The sequence below is a fragment of the Periophthalmus magnuspinnatus genome, chromosome 13 (genome assembly GCF_009829125.3).
Source record: "Periophthalmus magnuspinnatus isolate fPerMag1 chromosome 13, fPerMag1.2.pri, whole genome shotgun sequence".
Classification (NCBI taxonomy): Eukaryota; Metazoa; Chordata; class Actinopteri; order Gobiiformes; family Gobiidae; genus Periophthalmus; species Periophthalmus magnuspinnatus.
The window spans coordinates 27368782-27391630 of NC_047138.1; the positions used below are offsets into that span (position 1 = coordinate 27368782).

General features: G+C 39.7%; 1 protein-coding gene across 1 annotated transcript in view; it reads left to right on the top strand.

The window, feature by feature from the left end:
* The window catches only part of LOC117379870 (calsyntenin-2-like), a 463825-nt gene that overhangs the window by 317696 nt on the left and 123280 nt on the right, over positions 1–22849 (top strand). The window contains exons 4-5 of the mRNA XM_055225785.1: positions 177–385; positions 11755–11904. Of these exons, the coding sequence (XP_055081760.1) occupies positions 177–385; positions 11755–11904 (359 nt within the window). The remainder of the gene's footprint in view (positions 1–176; positions 386–11754; positions 11905–22849) is intronic.

The following is a 22849-nucleotide window of genomic DNA, read 5'->3' on the forward strand; positions in this document are numbered from 1 at the left end:
ACCAGCGCTCCCATGTGGCATTATCAAGTACTACAACAACTTGTAATACTGACTGTTAGGATAACTTCACATCAAGACTTTTTACTTTGTACCTCTGCTTGTACGTCCAACTGAGTATTAACGTGTTATCCTTAAGTCCGACGCTAACCCTTCGTGTCTCCCCCTTGTGTTGGCAGAGCGGTGGTGCACATCCAGGTGAACGATGTGAATGAGTTTGCTCCTGTGTTTCGGGAGCCTCAGTACCACGCTGCAGTGACAGAGGGAAAGATCTACGACAGCATTCTGCAGGTGGAGGCCACAGACCAGGACTGCTCTCCTCAGTACAGCCAAATCTGCAACTACCAGATCAGCACCAGCAACACGCCATTCGCCATCGACCGCAACGGTGAGTTCCACACATCGCTGGGTGCATTACCGGTAAAAATCTGAAATACAATAATAATCAGACTACAAATTAACCTGAAATCTGATAACCAAAAATGCCTGGTGACATGTGGAAGTTAATTAATGTTTTTAGACTAACTTGTATTTGTCAGAGAAAGCGCAACGCATTTGAAAATAATTCTTTGATGCATGTATGTCTATGGTGGAATGTTCAGCAGTTACCATGGTGACACAATGCACGCATTAGCAGTGCCTGATAAGTTTGAAGATTGTCTGAAAACTGAAGAAAAAATACAAAATAGTTTTAAACAACACATTTTCAGGAGCCCGCAATCATAACGAGCGTTCATGGTCCTGTTTTGGAGTTTGATTTTCAACTAAAAAGGTGAAAGTGACTAACTAAAAATCTGTTGGCTAATGCTAGCTAGCTTGTGATGCTAATGTTATTTGAGAGGGACTTGTTTCCCAGTACAATCAGCTCGCCTGTTGTAGTTCCAAGTTCTTTATGGTCAGATTGTGTTAAAACAAAGCTCAGATTTAAGTCTAACTTAAGCCACAAAGCTTTAGACGGAGCAGTGCCTCTAGTTAGCTTGAGCTCTCCAGGGAATCTTGAGGACATCAGCTGCAGATTATTGAGCTGTGACTGTCTGACAGCAAAATACAGGTGGAGGGAGGTTGGAACAAGGAGAAAAAAAACGAGACTACAGTACAACAGAATTACAAAACATTATCAGAAGTCTATCAAAAGTAACCTGTTCCCTTTGTACTTTCCAAGGACACTGAAGTGTTGCCTACCGAGCCATGATTCTCTCCAAATCTCATCACAAAGAAACACATAAATCATTTGTCTTGAAAATCTGATCAGACTGGCTTCCCCATACAGAAGTGTCACTCACATATGACAAATACAATACCGTGTTAATATTACATTAGCAGAACAATACAATTCTTCTGCCCTTGTGTCACTGCAGCTATTTCAAAAACTCTCAAACTTCCCATTCAGAAAAATAAGGCGCAAAGTCGAGTAGTAACTGCTTTGGAGTGCTGGTCCACTTGAGTGACACTAGTGCCTCATGATTCAAGGGTTGGCTCTCGCTGTTTCCACTGCCAGACCGTGGAGTAGAGTGGTCATAACAACCAGACATCTTAAAGCTACGATACTCGACTTTTTTCTTGTAAAGGAGTAAATGTCACTTCACCACACACTATACTGTAAGATGCAGGGGTGCTAGCAGGAAGCATAGAACTGACAAATGTGGATGAAACATATTTACAAGCTTTTTCGTTATTACAAGAACAGATTAAGTTAAAACAGAAGATTTTCTTGTTAAACGTAATCATTGCAAATTATAAAGACGTCAGTTTCATGATTTAACAACATATTTCTCTCGTTTTATGAGCTCTAAAATGTTCAATCCGCATTTGTCAGTTCTACATTGCCGTATATATTGCGCTGTCAGCATCTGATCGTAAAACTTTCTATTGATCGCAAACCCAGAAGAAGAAAGCTGCAAATACGGGTTAATTAGAGTCGCAGCTAACAGTTTAAACTACCTACCTCCATTCACCACTATTTGAAAATCCCTATTGGTTTAAAGTTGCACAAAGTAACTTTTCCCTTGCAGTGTACACCACCCGCTTGTCCTCATGAAGATTTTCTGATCACACTATAACTACAACTGCAATTTGTGGTTTTCAAGATATTAAAGGGTCTGTACCAGATTGTTTTTTCTACGTATTGGCGCAAAATGTGTCTTGTCCCAGAACAGATCTACTGTATAAGCAGAACTAAAAGTCAAAATAAGTCAGCTGTGTAGCGTCTGCATCTATATAAAGCATTTTTCTTGCCCATGCTAGTTGTTGTTGGCATTACCGTCACAGCAAGACTCTGCACAGGCCTCTGAAAGTTGCTTATAAACTCATTGTGGTGAATAATTAGGATGCTCGGAATGCATAAGGTAAGTGAGGAATAACTTTGGACAATTGCAAAATGTTTCAAATGAAGTAGTGCTGTTTTTCATGAAAAAGACACAGCTTTTATGTACTGAACAATTAGTGACAATACATTGCTAAGGTAAACACAGAACAGCATAGAAAACACCGCAATGTCCACAATGTCGAGAATCAGGAAGTGGTCATCTTGCTAATTGCTAGGATTACAGGGAAGGCAAAACTCTGCACTTGTCTCTAAAAGTTGCAAAAAAACGCTTAGAAACTCTACATGGTGAATGATTATATTGTGCGGAATGTATAAGGTAAGTGAGGAAAAATCATAGACTGTATATATAAATGAATGTAGCTAACCGTTTGAGCTCCATTGACTCTGGCTCCAATTCACTTTACATTGAAAAACTGTTGTCCATCTTTCTGGAACTGCTGCAGTGAGCCTCGTCATTTTAGTTATAAAATGTTCATATTAACCCACTCTACATGATCCTGCCATTTTTATTTTGCTATTTTGTGCACAAATCAAGATCTGAACATAAATAACAGACCAATCAGGTGCCTTCTTTCCTCGAGGTCACTCCCACTGTTAGCAATAGGATTGATTGACAGCATCGCTAAACCATACTCCGTGGGAAACCAGTTGTGTGAGCAGGAAGGGGCGTTACCTTCACCAACCTCGCTCTGGATTGGCTCTTTGGTTGCTATGATACTCGTGGTCGGAATTCCAAATATAGAACTCGGCTCCAAATTCGCCGCCAGAACTGCTAGCCTCGATGATGTTAGAAAAATAGAAATATGTAGTGAGCAATAAATGACAACACATACAGATACATACAGCACATTTTTAGTCTATGGTTCTGTCTCTCCTCTCTCTGCTGCCCACCACAGCGTCGCTCTGCAGGTGGAGGTGCTGAAGAGGCTGAGTGATTGGGTGGAGGTGAGGGTTGGTGCGGGGAGACCTGATGGAGGGCTCACTGCTGCAGAGTGCTCTTTCACTCTCACTTTTTCTCCATGTGAAGGGGCCTAAGTCATCCACCACAAAAGAGCAGGATCCAAGAGCACTTGAACTGGAGGGCACCCGAAGGAGACAGAGCAGAAGGGAGGAACGGGGGGTGGTGGCAAAAAATATGTTTTCAATTGTTTTTTGTAGGATGGCAGGTTAGGAAAGGGGGAATTGGTAAACTGTTTTTTTTGCATCCGGATTTGTGACAGATATTTATTTTTTCTGTCATAAAAATAAAAATATGAGTTCATGCCTTAAATCATTAAATTCTTCCATATCTCTGCACTGAGCTAAAACCATAACTACCATAGACTGTATTTATAAATAGACATAGCTAACCTGCTAGCTGCCGGGTTTCAAACAGGAAGTGAGCATGGGCGTGATTCAGCTCCATCAATTCTGGCTCCAATTCACTTTCTATTGAAAAATCTTCACCCCATCTCCGTCTGTAACTGCTGTGAGACTCGCCGTTTTGACTTTAAATTGTTAATTTTTAACCTGCTCTACGGGTTTGTCCATAAATCCAGATATGAATGTTAATAACTGACCAATCAAGTGCCTTCTTTTCCCAAGGTCGGCTCCCGCTAGCGTTAGCAACATTGACTGACCGAATACAAGTTTGGAAATTATTTGTGATCACATCAAAATAAATACATTAGCAAATTAATTAGATGGAGTAGGTCGGGGGTCTTGCCAATCACAGCCGTATACTTAGGCGTATCGTCAATTCAAAAGGCAGCTCTTCTGGATGGAAATTACTTATAAACATCTTATTTTGAGTCAAAATATACATGTTATATCTTGAAAATAAAGTGACCTCTTGTTTTTAATTAGTGGGATAAACAAGATTTACATTTAAAGCATAAACACTGCCAATAGCATCAGCGCAGGTCGGCTAATTAGCTGAAGCGCTACATTCTGCGTCCTGATGTGATGCGACGATAACAATTATAACACATGATGAGCGCTAACAAAACTAACTGTTCTGTTACTTGAGTCATTTACAATTTTAGCTAAAGTGAAAGACAGAAAGTTTAGAAATAAGTGTTTACAAAGTTTTGACCTTTCTAGTTCATTTGAATGGATTTGCATGAAACAACAATAATAACGGTAATGGTTTGTGACAGGCGCATTAAAACACACATATAAAGATGCTGTATCAGATTTCTCTCATGTGTTTGAGGTCTAAATAAGCCAGCTGTGTGCTTTCTGCATCTAATTATAGCACATTTTAGTCTGCGAGTGTCAGGAAGTGTGCAGTTAGCATGCTAGTTATTGTTAGCATTAGCATAAAGTTGTGAAATGCGCTTAAACTCATCATGGTCAATAATTAGGATGCTCGGGATACATAACGAGGAATAACTTTAGACCACAATTCTAGTTCTGTTTGTCATGTTTTACAACGGTAAAAATCAGATACAGAGACTTTAAATAAACCGGCGTCTTAATATAAAATCAAGAAAATATATGGGTTTACAGCTTAAACGATATTGTAACTTCGTGGAGGGTCTGCATGGAGATGTGCTTTGCCTGATGTGCTCTAAGTGATTACATCTCCATGGAGACAAGCAGCAGTCCTGCTCACACTAAGAATTTTATATAAATACATTTAAATGGGTCTTCAGGACAGAGTAGGACTAATTTGGGACAAAACAAACTGATCAATCCAGCAATACTGAACCACTACTAAAATGTAACCAAAACAGTTTGTATAAAAGAACTTGAAGAAGACCTATTGTGCTCTATCGTTATAATCTGTGACACCTGTGGATCATTATGTTATAATTTTCACATTTTAAATCACAATATTCATCTAAAACGACTTAATAAAAGAAACAAATCCGCTGACCTCCGTGTTTGAAAACCGCGATGCCCAATGGGAGATGAAGTCGCCGGAAATGTCACCACAACAAAGAGCCGTGAAATTTTCTGTAGCTTCTAGGGATAGCTGTGGATAGTAGATTTTTATTTTTTATTTTTTATTTTTTGGACCAAAATGACTCTAATGCTGCCGGAACCTATGCGCATCACTGATTAAGAAAATTAAAAATTAAATTGGAGAACGAAGTTGGTACAGTGCAGTTGATCAGCCGAAGTGCGTCTTGAAAATAAGCAATTAAAGATGCACAAATCACTGGAAAAACAACTTTGGGTTAGTAAATGTTGAGGAGACGCAACTATATTATGGTTAAAAGCTCTGAAAAGTCGATTTTGCATAATAGGTCTGCTTTATCGGAACAAAACTGGTCCAAACTGGGACTGACTAAACCAAGTACCACCAGGTAAAACGCACTTACTCCCATTGGTGCGCCGCCATACAACTGGATGCTACTATATCCGCGGGCTTGTATTGCTGTCTCTTTACTTGTGTTCAGTTGACAGAACAGCAGTGAAATGTGATGAAGTCTGCATTACAGGGACAACAACATGCTCTGAAAAGCCGTAGCAGCTGTGTAAAAGGTGGAATGAGGAAGCAATGACTCCAGAATGAGATCGCACCAGGCCTGAGAACAAGATGTGGCTCCGAACAAAAGCATTCTCTCATGAATTACCCCTAATCCTCCCTCTTAAACGCTGGCATTCAAATATCTTGCATTATCAGCGGCTCGGCTCCCAGTACGCGATCGTCACAATGTAAAAACCTGACCAAGCAGACAGACTCTCAATGAATCCAGATACATTTCAACTGTATAAGCCCAATAGAACTGCCAATATGTGTGTGTGCATGTGTTTTCAATGGGCTGTGCAAGTGCCAAATGAAAGAATGGGAAGTAACTAGATACGTTATACTCCATTGTGTAACTTTTTAGCTAAAAAAAAAACAGATTTAAAAGCATTGTGGGTGTTTTTATTACACTGAGCATAGAAGAAAACTGCATCCTTATTGTGAGGAGGCTTGCATCTCCACAAACCTGACTCTTACTTGGCTGTTGTTGGGTTATAAAATCTCACAGTATGGGGTAAAATGTATCTATCTCCATGGAGAATGTTCCAAAGTATGGTTTTAACTTTCTATTTCCATGGAATTGTGCAGGTGACAATCCACCTTCAGAAAGTTACTCACTGTTACTTTAAATATCTACTATTTGTGTAATTTAAATATTCATTTGTGGGGTGACAGTGGCTTAGTTGGTTGAGTTGAGTGTTCGTCCGGTAATCTGAAGATTGCCGGTTTGAATCCCGCTGTCGACATGAAAAAAGCATAATTGGTAGAGTGGTTAGCTTCACTTGCCCACAGATTAGCAGTGCGATTCCAGCTCCTACAGATGAATGCTGTCACTGTGTCCTTGGGCAAGACATTCACCTCACCCCCAGTATCTGTGTACACTGGTGTATGGATGTGTGTGTGTGTGTGTGTGTGTGTGTCAGTGGGTTGTTGATGTAAAGTGCTTTGAGTGACTTGAAAGTGGAAAAATCCTACCTAAGAATGTGACCATTTACCATTACATCTTTTGTTGGAGGTCAACCACCTGCATTTTTCGATGAAAATGATATTTATTTGCCTGGAATGTTCCACAGTATGACATTAAATGTGATATCACGTCACCATGTCAGAAGTTGCATTTTAAGCATTTGGTTGGATGAGAACCAAACAACTCCCTGTAACTGTCCCAGACATTTGTTTTTCTGTCATGGTGCAGTATTACAGTGTGAGAAGGTACTAAGTATGCAGGGAGTAACTTTTCAAATGGAGACATGGTGCAAATAAATATATTATTGATGTTATTATTATATGAATTAATAGGTTCAACAATGATGTATTTGAGATAAAGAAGAGATGAAAATTGCATATGATCAATACAGGACTCATCACCAGTAGATAGTAGTATGTTCTAGGGCAGGGGTGGGCAAACTTTTTGACACACGGGCCACAATGGGTTCTAAAATTTGACAGAGAGGCCGGGCCAGGATATATATGTGTATACTGTATATTACATTCGAGATTTGGCCTGTAACATGAAACAAAGCATGAATATGCAAGGCTCATTGTACAAATTGTTTTCTAAATGCATGAATTAAATTAATAATCTAGGGGCATCAGTAGATAGTAGTATGTTCTAGGGGGCAGGTTATATGGTAAAAATATTAATATCACAATTTTCAATTTTTATCATGATTCATGTGCACTTTGTATTATTATTTATTGAATTATTTATTTATTATATTATTTTTGCCTTTAAGAGATAAATAAAGTGATCTGCTTCTTCTAAAGTGAACATTTTTCTGACTAGATAAATCAAGTTGTCTTAGAGGCAGCGGTTGAACATAACAAAGTAAACATAGTAAAGTGCTATACTTAAGTACAAATTTCAGGTATCTGTACTCTACTACTCAATTTTAAAATGAATGCTTTTTACTTTTACTTCACCACATTTGAGAGCAGGTATATGTACTTTCTACTCCACTACATTTTTAAACTAGACTGAAAAGTGAAAGTATTTTTATTATAGTTTGAGACCTGCCGAGAACCCTGAGGAGTTTATTTTTAACACATTCATAATTTTCAATACATTTGAAGCCTTATAAGACCTCAAAATATGCGTGAAATACTTTTACTTTTCACACTTTAAGTACATTTTTAAACAGGTACTTTAATACTCTTATTTAAGCAGATTTTTTCATGTGATACTTTACTTTTCCATTAGTTGTACTTTTACTTAAGCCACAAAAATCAAGTACTTTTTCCACCACTGCTTAGAGATTGACCAATATAAGAAAATACTGGGAAAAAGTGTGCGATCACAGAGATTCGATGACTCCCAAGAGACTATCATAATATAATTCGATGTTTGATGCCATATTGCTCCACCCTTGTATGTTCTTTCCACGTCCTTCCGCTCTTTCGTCCCTATGTCTGTCTCCTTCCCGTTTAAACCAGAGCTGTCTGAGTGCAGCGTTGTCATTTGTCTAAAGTGGAAGTCTTATTAAATATTAACGCTCACATTAGGACTACATGAGTGCGAGTGCGATGGCCGTGGGGGAGGGGGGCAGGTCTGTGGTGAATGCCAGCGGTTAGCTCGGAGCAGGAGGTTCAGTGTTCGGTTGTAGTACAGGGACGTGCGCACCAGAGCGATCACTTATTGGTTACGTTTAAAGGGCCTGTTCCTGATTTTAATTTATTCCTGTCAAGATAAATGCTCTTTACCTTGAAGGCTCACCTTTTTTTTCATCCAATCAGGTGCATTGTTACTAAGAATCATGGGAAAAAGAAGTGGACTAAATTAGTGTGACATCATCATCATTCGGCGCCGGTCAAATATGAAAGTTTTAAGACCAAAATGTTGAGGCTGATAGCAGCAGTTACAGAGAGAGGGGGGGGCAATTTTTCAATAGAAACAAACAATAACAAATACATAAGCAACAAACAATAAAACACCAACATATCCTGCCTAGATACTATTAAATACCAGGGAGAAGAGGTAGATTTTCAGTCTGTGTTAAAGACTGACAGGATCTGACAGTTGTAGTAGTAGTAGCAGTTGTAGTAGTAGTAATAGCAGTAGCTGTAGTAGTTGTAGTAGTAGTAGTAGTAGTAGTAGTAGTAGCAGTTTTAGCAGTAAGAGTAGTAGCAGTAGTAGTAGCAGCAGCAGCAGTAGTAGCAGTAGGAGTAGCAGTAGTAGTAGCAGTAGCAGTAGTAGTGGTAATAGTGGTAGCAGTAGCAGTAGTAGTGGTAATAGTGGTAGCAGTAGTAGCAGTAGTAGTAGTGGTAATAGTGGTAGCAGTAGTAGTAGTAGTAGTAGTAGTAGTAGTAGTAGTAGTAGTAGTAGTAGCAGCAGTAGTACTAGTAACAGTAGCAGTAGAAGTAGTAGTGCTAGTGGTAATAGTGGTAGCAGTAGTAGCAGTTGCAGTAGTAGTACTAGAAGCAGTAGTAGTAGCAGTAGTAGTAGTAGTAGTAGTTTTGGGTAGTAGTGGTAATAGTGGTTGCAGTAGTAGAAGTAATAGTAGTAGTAGTAGCAGTAGTAACAGTAGTAGTAGTAGTAGTAGTAGAAGCAGTAGCAATAGCAGTCGCAGTAGTTTTCCAAAGGTTATACTCATTCAAACTTTTGAAATTGACTTTACGTCATCAATTTACTTGTTATATTCACTTGATACTATCTTGCAGTTTAAACTTACAATTCATATTTCGAGCCGTTGTTAGGTTATTTTAGTCTTTTATGAAGTAAGAATATTCTCCTTGGATACACTGTTCATCATGTTTTATTCTGTTTCCACTCCTAAACTTACAAACTTATTTACAAGCTCAAAGGCCTTTGGAGAGAACGACCCATTGATCATAACACATTATTATGATCTGAAATGAGAAGAAATGCCTCATAAAACCATTACGGCCCTCCATAAAGTGACTAAACAAACTATAGTGTTTTTACAGCCTTGGCAATGCCCCATGACCAACGCAATTTCAGCTGCCATCTTGTTTGGAACAGTGTACGTGAATATGCAATAAAAACTTGTATTTCTTCCATTATAAGTGTAATAAAATCAGGCTTGTTTGGCTGTTAAAGCGCTTTTTATGACTTCAATAACTCGCCATGATAAGTTTGGACCCCAGGCTGTTCCTGCCTTGCATTACCCATTCAATTCTGTTCTGTTTTGGGTAAGCACCATTTTGTATTCTATAATGGCTACCCCAAAACACTTTTTATGACCTGCAGTATTTTACGCGGAGAAAGTTTGGAGTCCATAAAACTTCATACATACAATTTTCCATCTCCACATGTAGCCCCACCTTTGACACGTTGTATTATCTAAATAGTCTTTGTTGCTAATGGAAAATTCAAGCTGTGAACAAAATGGGGTCGTATCAGAAAATGAAAATCACCTGCAAATACCTGACAGGCTAAAAATGACGAATACAACACGGGAATATGTATTTAGTGGCTTCAGGTCAGGTACAGTTTAACTATTCTTAACTGCAGCAGTGGTTTCCTATTTGCATGTAAATAGAGTGAGGAAACTCGCTAGTCGAAATGTGTCGTTTAAAGCGCGCCTATTACGATATTTTCTGATCTATGTTATAATGTTGTTTCCTCATCACAAACAGACCTGGAGTTGTGTTTTGTTTCATTCACACATGTTTAACACACAACTTCCTGCGTATTTAGAATGCGTTCTTCTCTCAAACGAAAAACACTCTGTTCCACCTTGTGATGTCATGTGGTAATACAGGAAGTACGCTACTGTGTTTTTAAATTTCATACATCTTCGCTAGAATCATTTGGGTAATTTCAGCCCTGGAATTGCCCATCTCTGCTGAACTAAATGTTAAAAGTAGCTGTTAGCTTGAAAACTACCACTTCATGACATCACAAGGTGGAACAGAGTATTTTGAGCTTTGGAGATGTAGGCGGACTAATGATAAAAGGTTGCTCGGACGTGTGTGAGTGAAACAAAACACAACTCCAGGTATGTTTTTGACGAGGTAACAACATTTTAACATGACTTAAAGCTCACAAGAGTCAATTTTGTATAATACAGTAGTCCCTCGTTTATCGCGGGGGTTACGTTCTAAAAATAACCCGCAAAAGGTGAAGTCCGCGAAGTAGTCAGTTTTATTTTTTACAATTATTATATATGTTTTAAGGCTGTAAAACCCCTCACCACACACTTTATACACTTTTCTCAGACAGGCGTTAACATTTTCTCACTTTTCCCTCTTGTTTAATTAATTAATATTTACTCGTGTATTTCACAGTTCCTCTGACCGTGCCTCTTCTGCCTTCGCTGTAGTGTCGATTGAACATTTATGTACATTTTTCAAGCTGAACGCATTGTGTACTGTACAGGAGACATGGCACGGAGGAGACAACAGTCCCTTAGCCAATCAGGACAAAGAAGACAATGCACGTTCATACACTGTAAAAAAAGCATGCAAAACTGCACAAAAAAATCTGCGAAAAAAAAAAACTTCAGCTGTCCAAAGTGCTTCACTCAAAAGTCAACAAAAAACAGATATACAAAACCTATGACACAGCAAAATGACAAGGCTCCCTCCAGCAATTACAGAGAGAAGGGCGACAGTTTTTCAATGTAAAGTGAATTGAAGCCAGAGTCGATGGAGCCAGATGTGGTCTATGGTCTAGCTAGAACATCTACAATTAAGTGCCATACAGTATAACATTTCAAACAACAACCTTGGATACACGTGTGCCAGACCCAAACCAGTGCCAGTTTTATTTTTTTTTACAAAATTTGAGCATTTTACCATTTAATTAAGACCCAGTTTGCAGTCCAAATTAGCAACACGTCCAAGACCGGTAACAATAAAAGGAAATCATGTTACCTGGCCTAACAAAACTAATACAAGAATCACATGTGTGTCAGATTAAGTTGCTGGATGTGTGTTTTTTTTATTCTACGACCATTCAAATAAATTCAAAACTATCTTAGACCTCTTCTGAACGTATACCTTTCTCCTCCAGGTAACATCCGAAACACAGAGAAGCTGAGTTACGATCGACAGCAGCTGTACGAGATCCAGGTGACAGCGTGGGACTGCGGCCAGAAGAGGGCGCTGCACACTGTTCCAGTCCACATAGAAGTCAAGCCTGTGTGCAAACCAGGGTGGCAAGGTAGGACTTTATGATTAATGCGTCGCTGTTTATTCTATGGAGCACATTTGGGAGAGGATCTGAACCTATTTTCTGTTCGACAACCCCACATTGTATTTGTTCAACTGGTGCCGATTTTAAAGGGCACATATTACGCTGTTTAATGATCTATGTTATAATGTTGTTTCCTCATCACAAATATATCTGGAGTTGTGTTTTGTTTCATTCACACATTTAATACACAAACTCTGCATATTTAGTTCTTCTCTCAAACAGAAAACACCTCTCCATACACCTTCACTAGAATCGTCTTCACGTATGTTTTTGAGGAGGTAACTACATTATAATATGTCTTAAAGCTCACAAGAGTTCATTTTGAGTAATATAGAACCTTTAAACAATGAAAGGGGTGCTAAGAATTGTCTTTTTTTATTAGTTTAAACCAAGAGATTCTAGATGATATATTTCTTTGGGTACATATCTTCACCCAGACCTTGATTTTGGTGATGTTGGTGGTGGAAGAGAGGAAGAAGAGCCTGAGGAGGCTGCTTGTTCTGCTAGAAATCGTGCTGAATACGGTTGAAGCTAAAACAGACGGAAATAATGGAGAGAGTACCTTCATACTAACAGCTTGAGAGGTGACTGGTTGAGAGGCAAAGGAAGTACGCTGTGATTAGCTGATGGTGACAGCGAGATGTGGGAACTTGTAAAAATGTTCACTAGTTGTTAACAATTTTTTATTCATTGTCGTGGTCATAATGTTATGGCTGATTTAAAAAAAAAAAGAGAAAAGATATTTAATAGACCTGTGCCCGTTTTTTGCCATCTATTTTCCAGCACAGATATATTGTTTTAGTAGCTCTTGAGGTCTGCATTGCCTGCGTTTAATTATTAAGCATTCTCTTGTACAAGAATCAGGAAGTTCACGGTTAGCATGCTAGTGGTTGGTAGCATTAGTGCAGCGGAAAACTCTCCTCTGGTCTTTGAGTCTGTGAACAGCTCTTATAAACTCATCCTGGTGGTCTGAATGCATAAGTTAAGCGGGGAATAAGTTTGAACGGTTTAAAAATGAACTAGCTCCGTTTTTCACGTTTTTAAGATGTAAAAACCAGGAGCAATGCTTTTAAATTTGGAGAGTCCAGATGCACTTGTTTGTCGACTCACGCTGTGTGGGACTAAGGACACTCACAGAAACACAGATGGGGATATTTGCTTTGAGTTTGACTGTCCAATGTGACTTTGGACTGCGATAACTTTATCAGCACTGGTGGGACTGTTTCTGGCAACTTTGGGGTAAAAACATATTTTATAAATGACATTACTAATATTAAACTCTTTGTGAAGTTTGCAAACTAAGTAATATTCAGTATTTACTCTCTATGGAGGTAAACTTGATTAAATGGACTGAATAATAACTTGCTACATATATAGTAGGTGCACTTCCGGCTCCATCAATTCTGGCTCCAATTCACTTTACATTAGAAAACTGTCGCCCCTTTCTCTGTAACTGCAGCTGTCAGACTCATCATTCCCGTCTTAAAATGTGTTTGTATTAACCTGCGCTACATGATCCTTGTTTTTGATTTTGTTTTGTTTTTGATTTTGCTATTGTCTCTGTAAATCAAGATATGAACATTAATAACAGACAAATCAGGTGCCTTCTTGCTCCCACTAGCATTAGCAACAGATTTGATTTACAGCGCTGCTAAGTGCCCGCTCCGTGCAGGAAGGGGCTTTACCTTCAACAGCCTCACTCTGGATTGACTCTTTGGTTGCTATGATACTTGCAGTCGGAATTCCAAACATGGAACTCGGCTCCAGATTCTCCCCTATAACTGCTAGCCTCGATGAGCTTCATTTGACTGGAGCCATGGGTGATGTCACGCTCCCTTAGTCCACTTCTTTGCATGCTAATTCATGTTGATTCATGGCTTGAAAAAAAAAAAAAATCTAATTAAAGCCGCAAGCACCATCAAACGGCCCCCGCAGGCTGTGCTTCGTACTTGGCCGACTTGGTACTCCTTAAGGGTGGCGCTAACATGCTGCTTGTCCCTGTTTTTTTTTTGTTTTTTTTGCAGATTTGGGCTATACTTTTCACCAAACAATGTCAAAAGACATTGGAAGTGCTGATGCACTAAAATGGAATAATATGGGTTTTTGAAGCATCGCCATGGCAGCACCGTGCAGGATACAATGTTGGCATGTTGGACTTTTTGACGGGGACGACGTGAAGAGTCACTGTACGTTATAATACTTTGTATGTAATGTACAAAAATTAGGAACATTTCCCATTTGGATAACATTGGCACTTCGGTGCATTGCCATGGCAACATGATGCAAAAAATGACATAGGTCTCATTGACTTTTGTGATTGGGATGACCCCATGGAATTTTGTGTGAAACATTTCGGAAAATTACATTTTTGGCCCTTCATACACATTTGTTACTTATTCTGTAGGGGGCGCGATCACTCCATTCCGCCCTCTCTCCGTTTCCATCCCTCTCTCTCCCTCCATTCCTCTGTCTCTTTCTCTCGATCTCTCTCTCTTTTGCTCTCTCACTCCCTCTCTCTCCCCACCTCTCTTTCCCTTTCTCTTCATCCTTCCCTCTCTGTCTCTCCCTCCTTCCCTCTCTCTCCCTTCATCCCTCTCTCTCCCTCTCTTCATCCCTCTCCCCTTCTCTCTCTCCGTTCCTCTCCCTCCCTCCTTCTCTCTCTCTCGTTCCTTGGGGAATTGGCCTGTCAGGTGTAGCGGGTGATCAGCAGTACTTTAGTGTGAGCGGCGTGACACAGCGGCGTTCACTTGTAGCACATCAGAACACAGCCGTGGCAGTTCTAACAAGGCCAGAGCAGCAGAGATACAGATGTGTAAGTCGAAACAGAACGTTAACTGTTCAAAGTGTCATGGAGGCCGTCTGTACATCTCCTACCGCGTGTGTATATGACTGTTAGCTTCAAAAAGGTTTTCACTTTAGTTTTGCAAATCTGTTTTATCACCACCTTTCACCGTGAGTGTGTAAGTATGTCTATATTCTGTTTCTGCACTGTATTTTGGCTCTATTAACGTACTCGCATTTATACACATTTTACCAGGACTAAACTAGATCTAAACCAGAACAAAACCACATCGAAACCAGGTCTAAACCAGAACTAAAGTGTCATGGAGGCCGTCACCACACCTGCTACGACTTTTGTATTAGGTTTTTAAATATGTAAATATTCAGTTCCTGCATATTTAGGTTCTGTTCTACCTTGTGATGTCATGTGGTAATACAGAAAGTACTCCACCATCTTTTTAAACTCCATACACCTTCACTAGAATCATTTGGATCAATTCAGACCTGGAATTGTCAATCTCTAGTGAACTAAACAGAAAAGGCATCTGTTAACTTGAAAACTACAACTTCATGACATCACAAGGTGGAACAGAGCATTTTGAACAGAGCTTTGAAGATGTAGACAAGCTAATAAAAAAGGATTACTCAAACATCACTCATCTCAAAACACAACTCCAGGTATGTTTTCGAGGAGGTATCTCAAAGCTCACAAGAGTCCATTTTGTGTAATATAGGACCTTTTAACTTATTTTTGAATGAATATTGGTAACAATTAACTACATAACTACAGCTCAATAAGAACGTGGGGTTACTACTTCATACTCTGACTCTAACCCTTTCTTCATTATGAGTTAAGTCCTTGTTCATGCTTTATTAAGGCTAATTAGTGTGTAGTTACCATAACATCTTCACTGTTGCACCTCTAAAGTCTGTTTTAGCATTCATGTTTTCTTTATAAATGGCATATTTTATTTTGGCTATCTTAAAAAAACAGACAAAACAAAAAGAAAAAACAAACATAATAGATATCCTACAGATGTTACCAGATTCAGTTTATTACAAAAGCAATAAACAGTAAAAGGCGGTAGTGTGCGGTGACTTTTATGGGTAGGCCGCAGACTTGGGGTGGACATCGATCTTTAGCCGGTAACGATTAATTACACCAGTTTTTATGCAAACTACACTGCGAATTAGTATATTTACTTTTACTGACATATTAAAAGCATTGACCTATATACTGAGCCATTTGGAGTGAAATTAGAGAAGCCTAGACCTGTATAGTTTATAATATTTGTATATATGTGACTGTATTTGACACACTGTACAAACAGGGCTGGTCAGTGTGATATTTGTTACTTCACAGATTTGTCCTACACCTCATTTATGCAGCTGCGCCTTCAGTACTTTACTGCGACATATGACAGATCTACACATGTGTAATGGACTTACTACACAAAATGTACATTCATGAAGACAGTGCAGTGCACTGCTCAGACAGATGCACAGGTCAGACAGATGCACTGGTCAGACAGGTGAACTCATAATACAGTCTCATATGTCATAAACATCCCTTTAAACACAGCCCTGCCTTAGAACAACGCTCACACTCTCCTCACCGATTTAAAAGCAAAACCACGTCCTACCTGAAGAAACGTCCTGCATTTCCTTGAAGTGGAGCAGGTCCAGAACAGTCACATGTTCCTCCACACATTTGTAATAGTCCTGTTACTCCACCAACGCTGTCGCCTTTTTCATAACCACACAGGCCACAGACCAGACGGGCACCACTGCTCCGTCCAGATCCTCCATTTCACACAAACTAGCCCTGAAACTAGCTCACTGTTTGATTAAATGACTGTATTTCTAAAAAACAAAGAAACATCTGATCATTATAAACACGAAGCTGCAAACAAGGAATTGATGCTAAAAGTGAGTTATTTCCGTCACTTGTGTTGAAAGTTGCCGCTGTTGCACATGCTCACTCCTCAGATGTCTGATTCTTTCACGGGGTTTATTCAGCGCTGTTTGAGTCAGCTGTAGCCTCTAAAACAACCGGCTGGCTTCTCCGGTTGTAAAAGCATTTTGAGAGTGTGGAGCGGGAAGTTAATGAGACATTCGGAACCGCGGTTGATGCAGTCTGCTCAGTGGCCAGTAGGGTGTACTAACGGACAGAGTGACCACAGCTGTGCTTTGGATATATATCAAAACTATTAAATTATACTTTTGACAGGCAAGATTTTAGACTTTGCACACATCATTTGGACATTTTGAATCACAATTCATCGAAAATATTAATAGAGTTAATAAAAGAAACAGGTTCGCTGACTTCTACGTTAGAAAACTTCGGTGCCCAATGGGACCAGACGTCACCATGAACATCATCAGAACAAAGACTCGTGCAGCTGTTGATGTTTAGTTGCAGACCATACTAGCGACGTGTCTGAATCTTATACATATCACAGATTAAGAAAATAAATTTGGAGAACAAAGTAAGTAGAGAGCAGTGGACAAATACTAGTAGCGGTGAAAATGGGAGTTTATCAGCAAAATTGCGTCTTGAAAATAAGTAATTAAAGATTGCTCAAACATGTACGAATCAGTTCTGAGTAGATAGTGAGGAGAAACAACTATAGCATGGGTAAAAGCTCCGGTTTTCATAATTAACGGCTTTAATATTTCTTTGGAGGAGAATGCTGCGTTGATTCATGGTCATTGTTGGGACAGTACCGCACAAGGTTTATAGTTATTGGGCTTGGGTTGTATCCAATGCAAACTTGGATTGGATGGAAGATGTATTTCTGCCTTTTTTGACTGTTGAGAATTCACTTTTTTATTATTTTTTTTTATTTCTAAGAAGTCCTGGTTTTCATAATTAACACTATATCAGGGGATGAATGCATGGCTAAGTGGTTGGCGCTCTCATGAAGAATTTTAAATGGAATCACATTCATCACTTTTACTAAGAACTTATGAATCTTTAAGTATAGACCTTTTTTTATAATTCCAACATGTGTCACCTTACCTATATATAGAGCGAAAGATTGAGCAAAACAACACAAACATTGACAAAAACGACATGAGGCGTAATATAAAAGTCATTTGCAACCGTAGACTGTATAAAAAAGTGGACTAAGTGAATGTGACGTCACCCATAACGTTCGGCTCCAGTCAAATGAAGCTCATTGAGGCTAGCAGTTATAGGGGCTAATTTGGAGCCTAGTTCAATATTTGGAATTCTAACCGTGCGTATCATAGCAACCAAAGAGCTAATCCCGTGCATGGCTGTTGAAGATGCTTGTTTAGCAGGGAGCAGGCGCTTAGCAACACTGTCAATCAAACCTATTGCTAACACTAGCTGGAGTGACCTCAGGAAAAGAAGGCACCTCATTGGTTTGCTGTTAATGTATATATCTTCATTTATGGACAAAATAGTGAAATTAAAACACTAGGATCATGTAGCGCGAGTGAAAACGAACATTTTAAAGACCAAAATGATGAGTGTAACTGCAGCAATTATTGAGAGAAGCGTGCCAATTTTACAATACAAATTGAATTGGGACCAGAGTCAGTGGAGCTGGAAGCACGCCCATGCTCACTCCCTATCTGGAACATGGCAGCTAGCAGGTTAGCTATGTCCATTTATAGTGTATGGTTGCAATAGACTTTAACTTACATGGGAGAAAATAGAAGAAGATGAAACAAATAAATAAATGTGGTTTTATAAACAAGGTGGAAAATTACAGCAACCATAATAAAAACTTCTCTGAGCTTTAGATTTGTGAATAGCTCAGGCATCAAAACTGTAATAAAAATGAACTTAGGGAGCATCACATGTTCCCAGATTTCAAATGAACAAAAGGCTGAGGTACAAAGTGAGCTGGCAACACGCTGAGTATTTTGCCCTTATTGAAGCTAGAACAAAGACAACAGTGATATTGTGAGACTCATCAGACGTCTGTGAAGACATGAAAGAGGAGTCTGACAGAAAAGAGCTGTAAGTTTATATAAGACACAATCACTCGCTAAACAGAGCTCAACTTCGGCTTACAATACTCCAAATGTTTGAGTTATATTGATCCAAGATATGTGGTTTTGTATTCACCCAGCTGGACTCATCTCCTCTGATAAGTACAACTGCACTGAACCAGATCTAAACCAGGTCTAAACCAGAACTAAATAAGATCAAAACTAGGTCTAAACCAGATCTAAACCAGGTCTAAACCAGAACTAAATAAGATCAAAACTAGGTCTAAAACAGATCTAAACCAGGTCTAAACCAGAACTAAATAAGATCAAAACTAGGTCTAAACCAGATCTAATCCAGGTCTAAACCAGAACTAAACCACATCTAACCCAGGACTAAACCAGGTTTAAACCAAGACTAAACAAGATGTACACCAGATCTAAACCAGGTCTAAACTGGGTCTAAATCAGAAATAATCCAGAACTAAACCAGGACTAAAGCAGAACTTAACCTAGGATATACCAGAACTAAACTAGTCCTAAACCAGAACTAAATCAGAACTGAACTAGAACTAAACCAGAACTAAACCAGGCCTAAACCAGAGCTAAACTTGGTCTAACCTAGATCTAAACAGGAACAAAACCAGGACTAAACCAGAACTGATCTAGTTCTAAACCTAGGCTAAACCAGAACTGAATCAGGTCTAAACCAAGACTAAACAAGGTCTGACCCAGGACTAAAGTGCCTATTTCTCTTCTATTCTCTTACTGTGCATTGCAACAGTGGAATTTCTCCATTGTGGAACAAATAAAGGTTCTCTTATCTTATGTTTCATAGTCGTCATAGTAGATGTAATCATGTCTCTAGTACCACACAGTCTACACATAGTTGAGCTTGTAAAAAGTGGTTAAATTGACTATTGGCAGTGAGCAATCTCCAAACCTGTGAATATTTACTGGAGCAGGAAGCAGTCCTTTTAATCCCATGTGTGAACCTCATAGTGTGTAAGAGCGCCGCGAGTGTCACTTTCAATTAGCCACGCCCTGTCTCCACTCCGGACAAAACCTAATCACAACAGGCACACCTCTTTATGTGGGACGTCCAACAGGGAATGGTGGGTTTCATATTCCAGAATGGCAGTGGTGGATGAAGTACTCAATGTATGCTGACAGTGGGGGGAAAGGTGGGGTAAAATGTCTTGCTCAGACACAACAATGGCATTCATCTCTGGGAACTGAAATTGCACTGCCTACCTGTGGGTGAGCGGATCTGACAGTTCAACCAATGATGTTTACTTCAAGACTGGGATTTGAACTGACAACCTTCAGATCAGTGGACAAACGCTCTACCAACTGAGCTATTGTCGCCCGATGTTCAAGGACTTTGTTGATGTCAGTTCAAAGACATAGGTTTAATATAAGTTCCCACAATCACACAATGACCCATCCCCAGATCTTGAACTCGTCTTGGTCAGGACTACCTTCGCTGGAGGATGTATACCTGGAAGAAACCCACCCAGACACAGCAAGACCCTGTCAGTTGCATTTTCCTAAGACAAATAAAGCAAAAAATTGGCCAAGTCCTGTCAGTAAACAACAAGACTTTCTCAAAATCATCAGATGGCAAAGATTGATTTTTCCATCCATTTCATCCAGCCATTTGGGCTCTGTCTCTTTCTGCTGACGGTGATAGCATCAGTTCTCGTGGCCGGCCGCATTTATACAACAACCACAATAATGTGAGTTTGAAGACAATTGAAAAGCTTCCAGTCTATGAAGGCCCGTCTCATATCAGCTGTCTGCATCTGTCTCTGTCGCACTAAAACTTATATTGGACAGACAGCAGATAAGGCAGAGACAGGCCTTCTCAAACTCTACTCATTTATTACAGATCTGTCAATTTGATACCCATTCAAGTCCTGGTTTAGTTCTAATTTAATACTCAAATTTTAGTCATGGCTAGATCTGGTTTAATTTAGACTTTAGCTTTGGTTTCTTGTTTATATTTATGTTACTTTCTCACAGAACCCACAGAACCAAAGGGAACGTGTCAGCAGTCACCTCCAGTCTCTCCCTCTAAAACCTTCAAATCAGGCAAGAAATCTATGGGTAATAATGGACTCAGACTTGAACTTTAAGAGCCACATCAAACCAATAATGTCTGCAGATTTGTATCATCTGAAAAACAAATAAAATAGTATACTCTCTAAACCAGACTTATCCATGCATTTGTCTCCAGTAGGTTAGACTACTGTAACGTCCTGCTCACTGGCCTCTCCAAACGAGCCTTAAGACAGCTACAGTACATCCAGAACGCTGCTGCTCGGGTTCTGACTACAACCTGGAAGTACTTCACACATGCGTCCTGGGCTCCTGTGGCTCAGAGAATAGACTTTAAAGCCTCTCCATGGCCTAGCACCAAAGTACATCTCTGACATGTTATTGCCATATGAACCATCTCACACTCTGAGGACTTCAGGGACCCACCTCCTGCTGTAGTCCATCTGTAGTCCTGGTTTAGACCTGGTTTAGTCTTTGGTTTAGTCCTGGCTTAGTCCTGGTTCAGTCCTAATTTAGTCCTTGTGTCCTACTGGTGCCCAGAGTCAGGACTAAACATGGGGAATCAGTCATTATTTGTGGCTGGTACAGATCTGGTTTAGTCCTGGTTTAGTCATGGTTCAGTTTGTGTTTGGTCCTGGTTTCGCCCTGGTTTAATCTTGGTTTAGTCCTGATTTAGTCCTGGTTTAGCCCTCGTTTAGTCCTGGTTTGTTGCTGGTTTAATCTTGGTTTAGTCCTGGTTTAGTCCTGTTTTTGTCTTTGTTTAGTCTTGGTTTCGCCCTGGTTTAATCCTGGTTTAGTCTTGATTTAGTCCTGGTTCAGTCCTGGTTCAGTCCTGCTTTAGTCTTTGTTTAGTTCTGGTTTTGCCTTGGTTTAATCCTGATTTAGTCTTGATTTAGTCCTGGTTCAGTCCTGGTTCAGTCCTGCTTTAGTCTTTGTTTAGTTCTGGTTTCGCCCTGGTTTAATCCTGGCTTAGTCTTGATTTAGTCCTGGTTCAGTCCTGGTTCAGTCCTGCTTTAGTCTTTGTTTAGTTCTGGTTTCGCCCTGGTTTAATCCTGGCTTAGTCTTGATTTAGTCCTGGTTCAGAACTTGTTTAGTCCTGGTTTATTCCTGGTTTAATCTTGGTTTAGTCCTGGTTTATTGCTGGTTTAATCTTGGTTTAGTCCTGGTTTAGTCCTGCTTTAGTCTTTGTTTAGTCTTGGTTTCGCCCTGGTTTATTCCTGGTTTAATCTTGGTTTAGTCCTGGTTTAGTCCTATTTTAGTCTTTGTTTAGTCTTGGTTTCTCCCTGGTTTAATTCTGGTTTAGTCTTGGTTTCGTCCTGATTTAGTCCTGGTTCAGTCCTGGTTCAGTCCCTCTTTGTCCCTCACATTCACAGTACAATAGACAGTAGTGTGGTCCAGCCTTCAGCTCTTGTCCACAGTGTCCATTTAAAGATTGACCATCAGCTCCATTTGCTCTGATACATTTGGTTTGTGAACAGCAGACTGGACACTGTGACACAAAACATTATTCAATCCATGAGACTGTCCACCCCGAGGCGACCGGCTGGAAAACCTATCTGCGGGCTTTGAGATGACTCCACGCTCCACAGCTCCAGCTCAAATCGGGTCTGAATTTACGAGATGTTTGCGTCAATTCTAGTGTGTCTTCCTCAAGTACAGCTGTCTGCTCGGAATGTTATTTGGAAAAAGTTCTTTGTAATATAAACTTATGGAATGATCTATGTGGAAAAATGGCCCCATCCAACAATAACACTAAGGTAACTGGCCAGGAACAATGGGAGACCCAATCTAGAGCTAGCTACGTGTTTAGTGTTTAGCTTAAGTGGAGAAATACTTTTACTTTTTAAGTACATTTTTAAACGGGTACTTTAATAATTTTACTGTGATACTTGTACTTTTGCTTGGATCCTGGTTTAGTCCTGGCTCAGTCCCGGTTTAGTCCTGGTTTACTCCTGGTTCAGTTCTGGATCAGTCCTGGTTCATTCCTTGTTTAGTCCTTGTTCAGTCTTGGTTTAGTCCTGGTTCAGTCCTCGTTTAATCTTTTTTTTGTCCTGGTTCAGTTTTGGTTCAGTCCTGGGTCAGTCCTAGTTTAGTCTTGGTTCAGTCC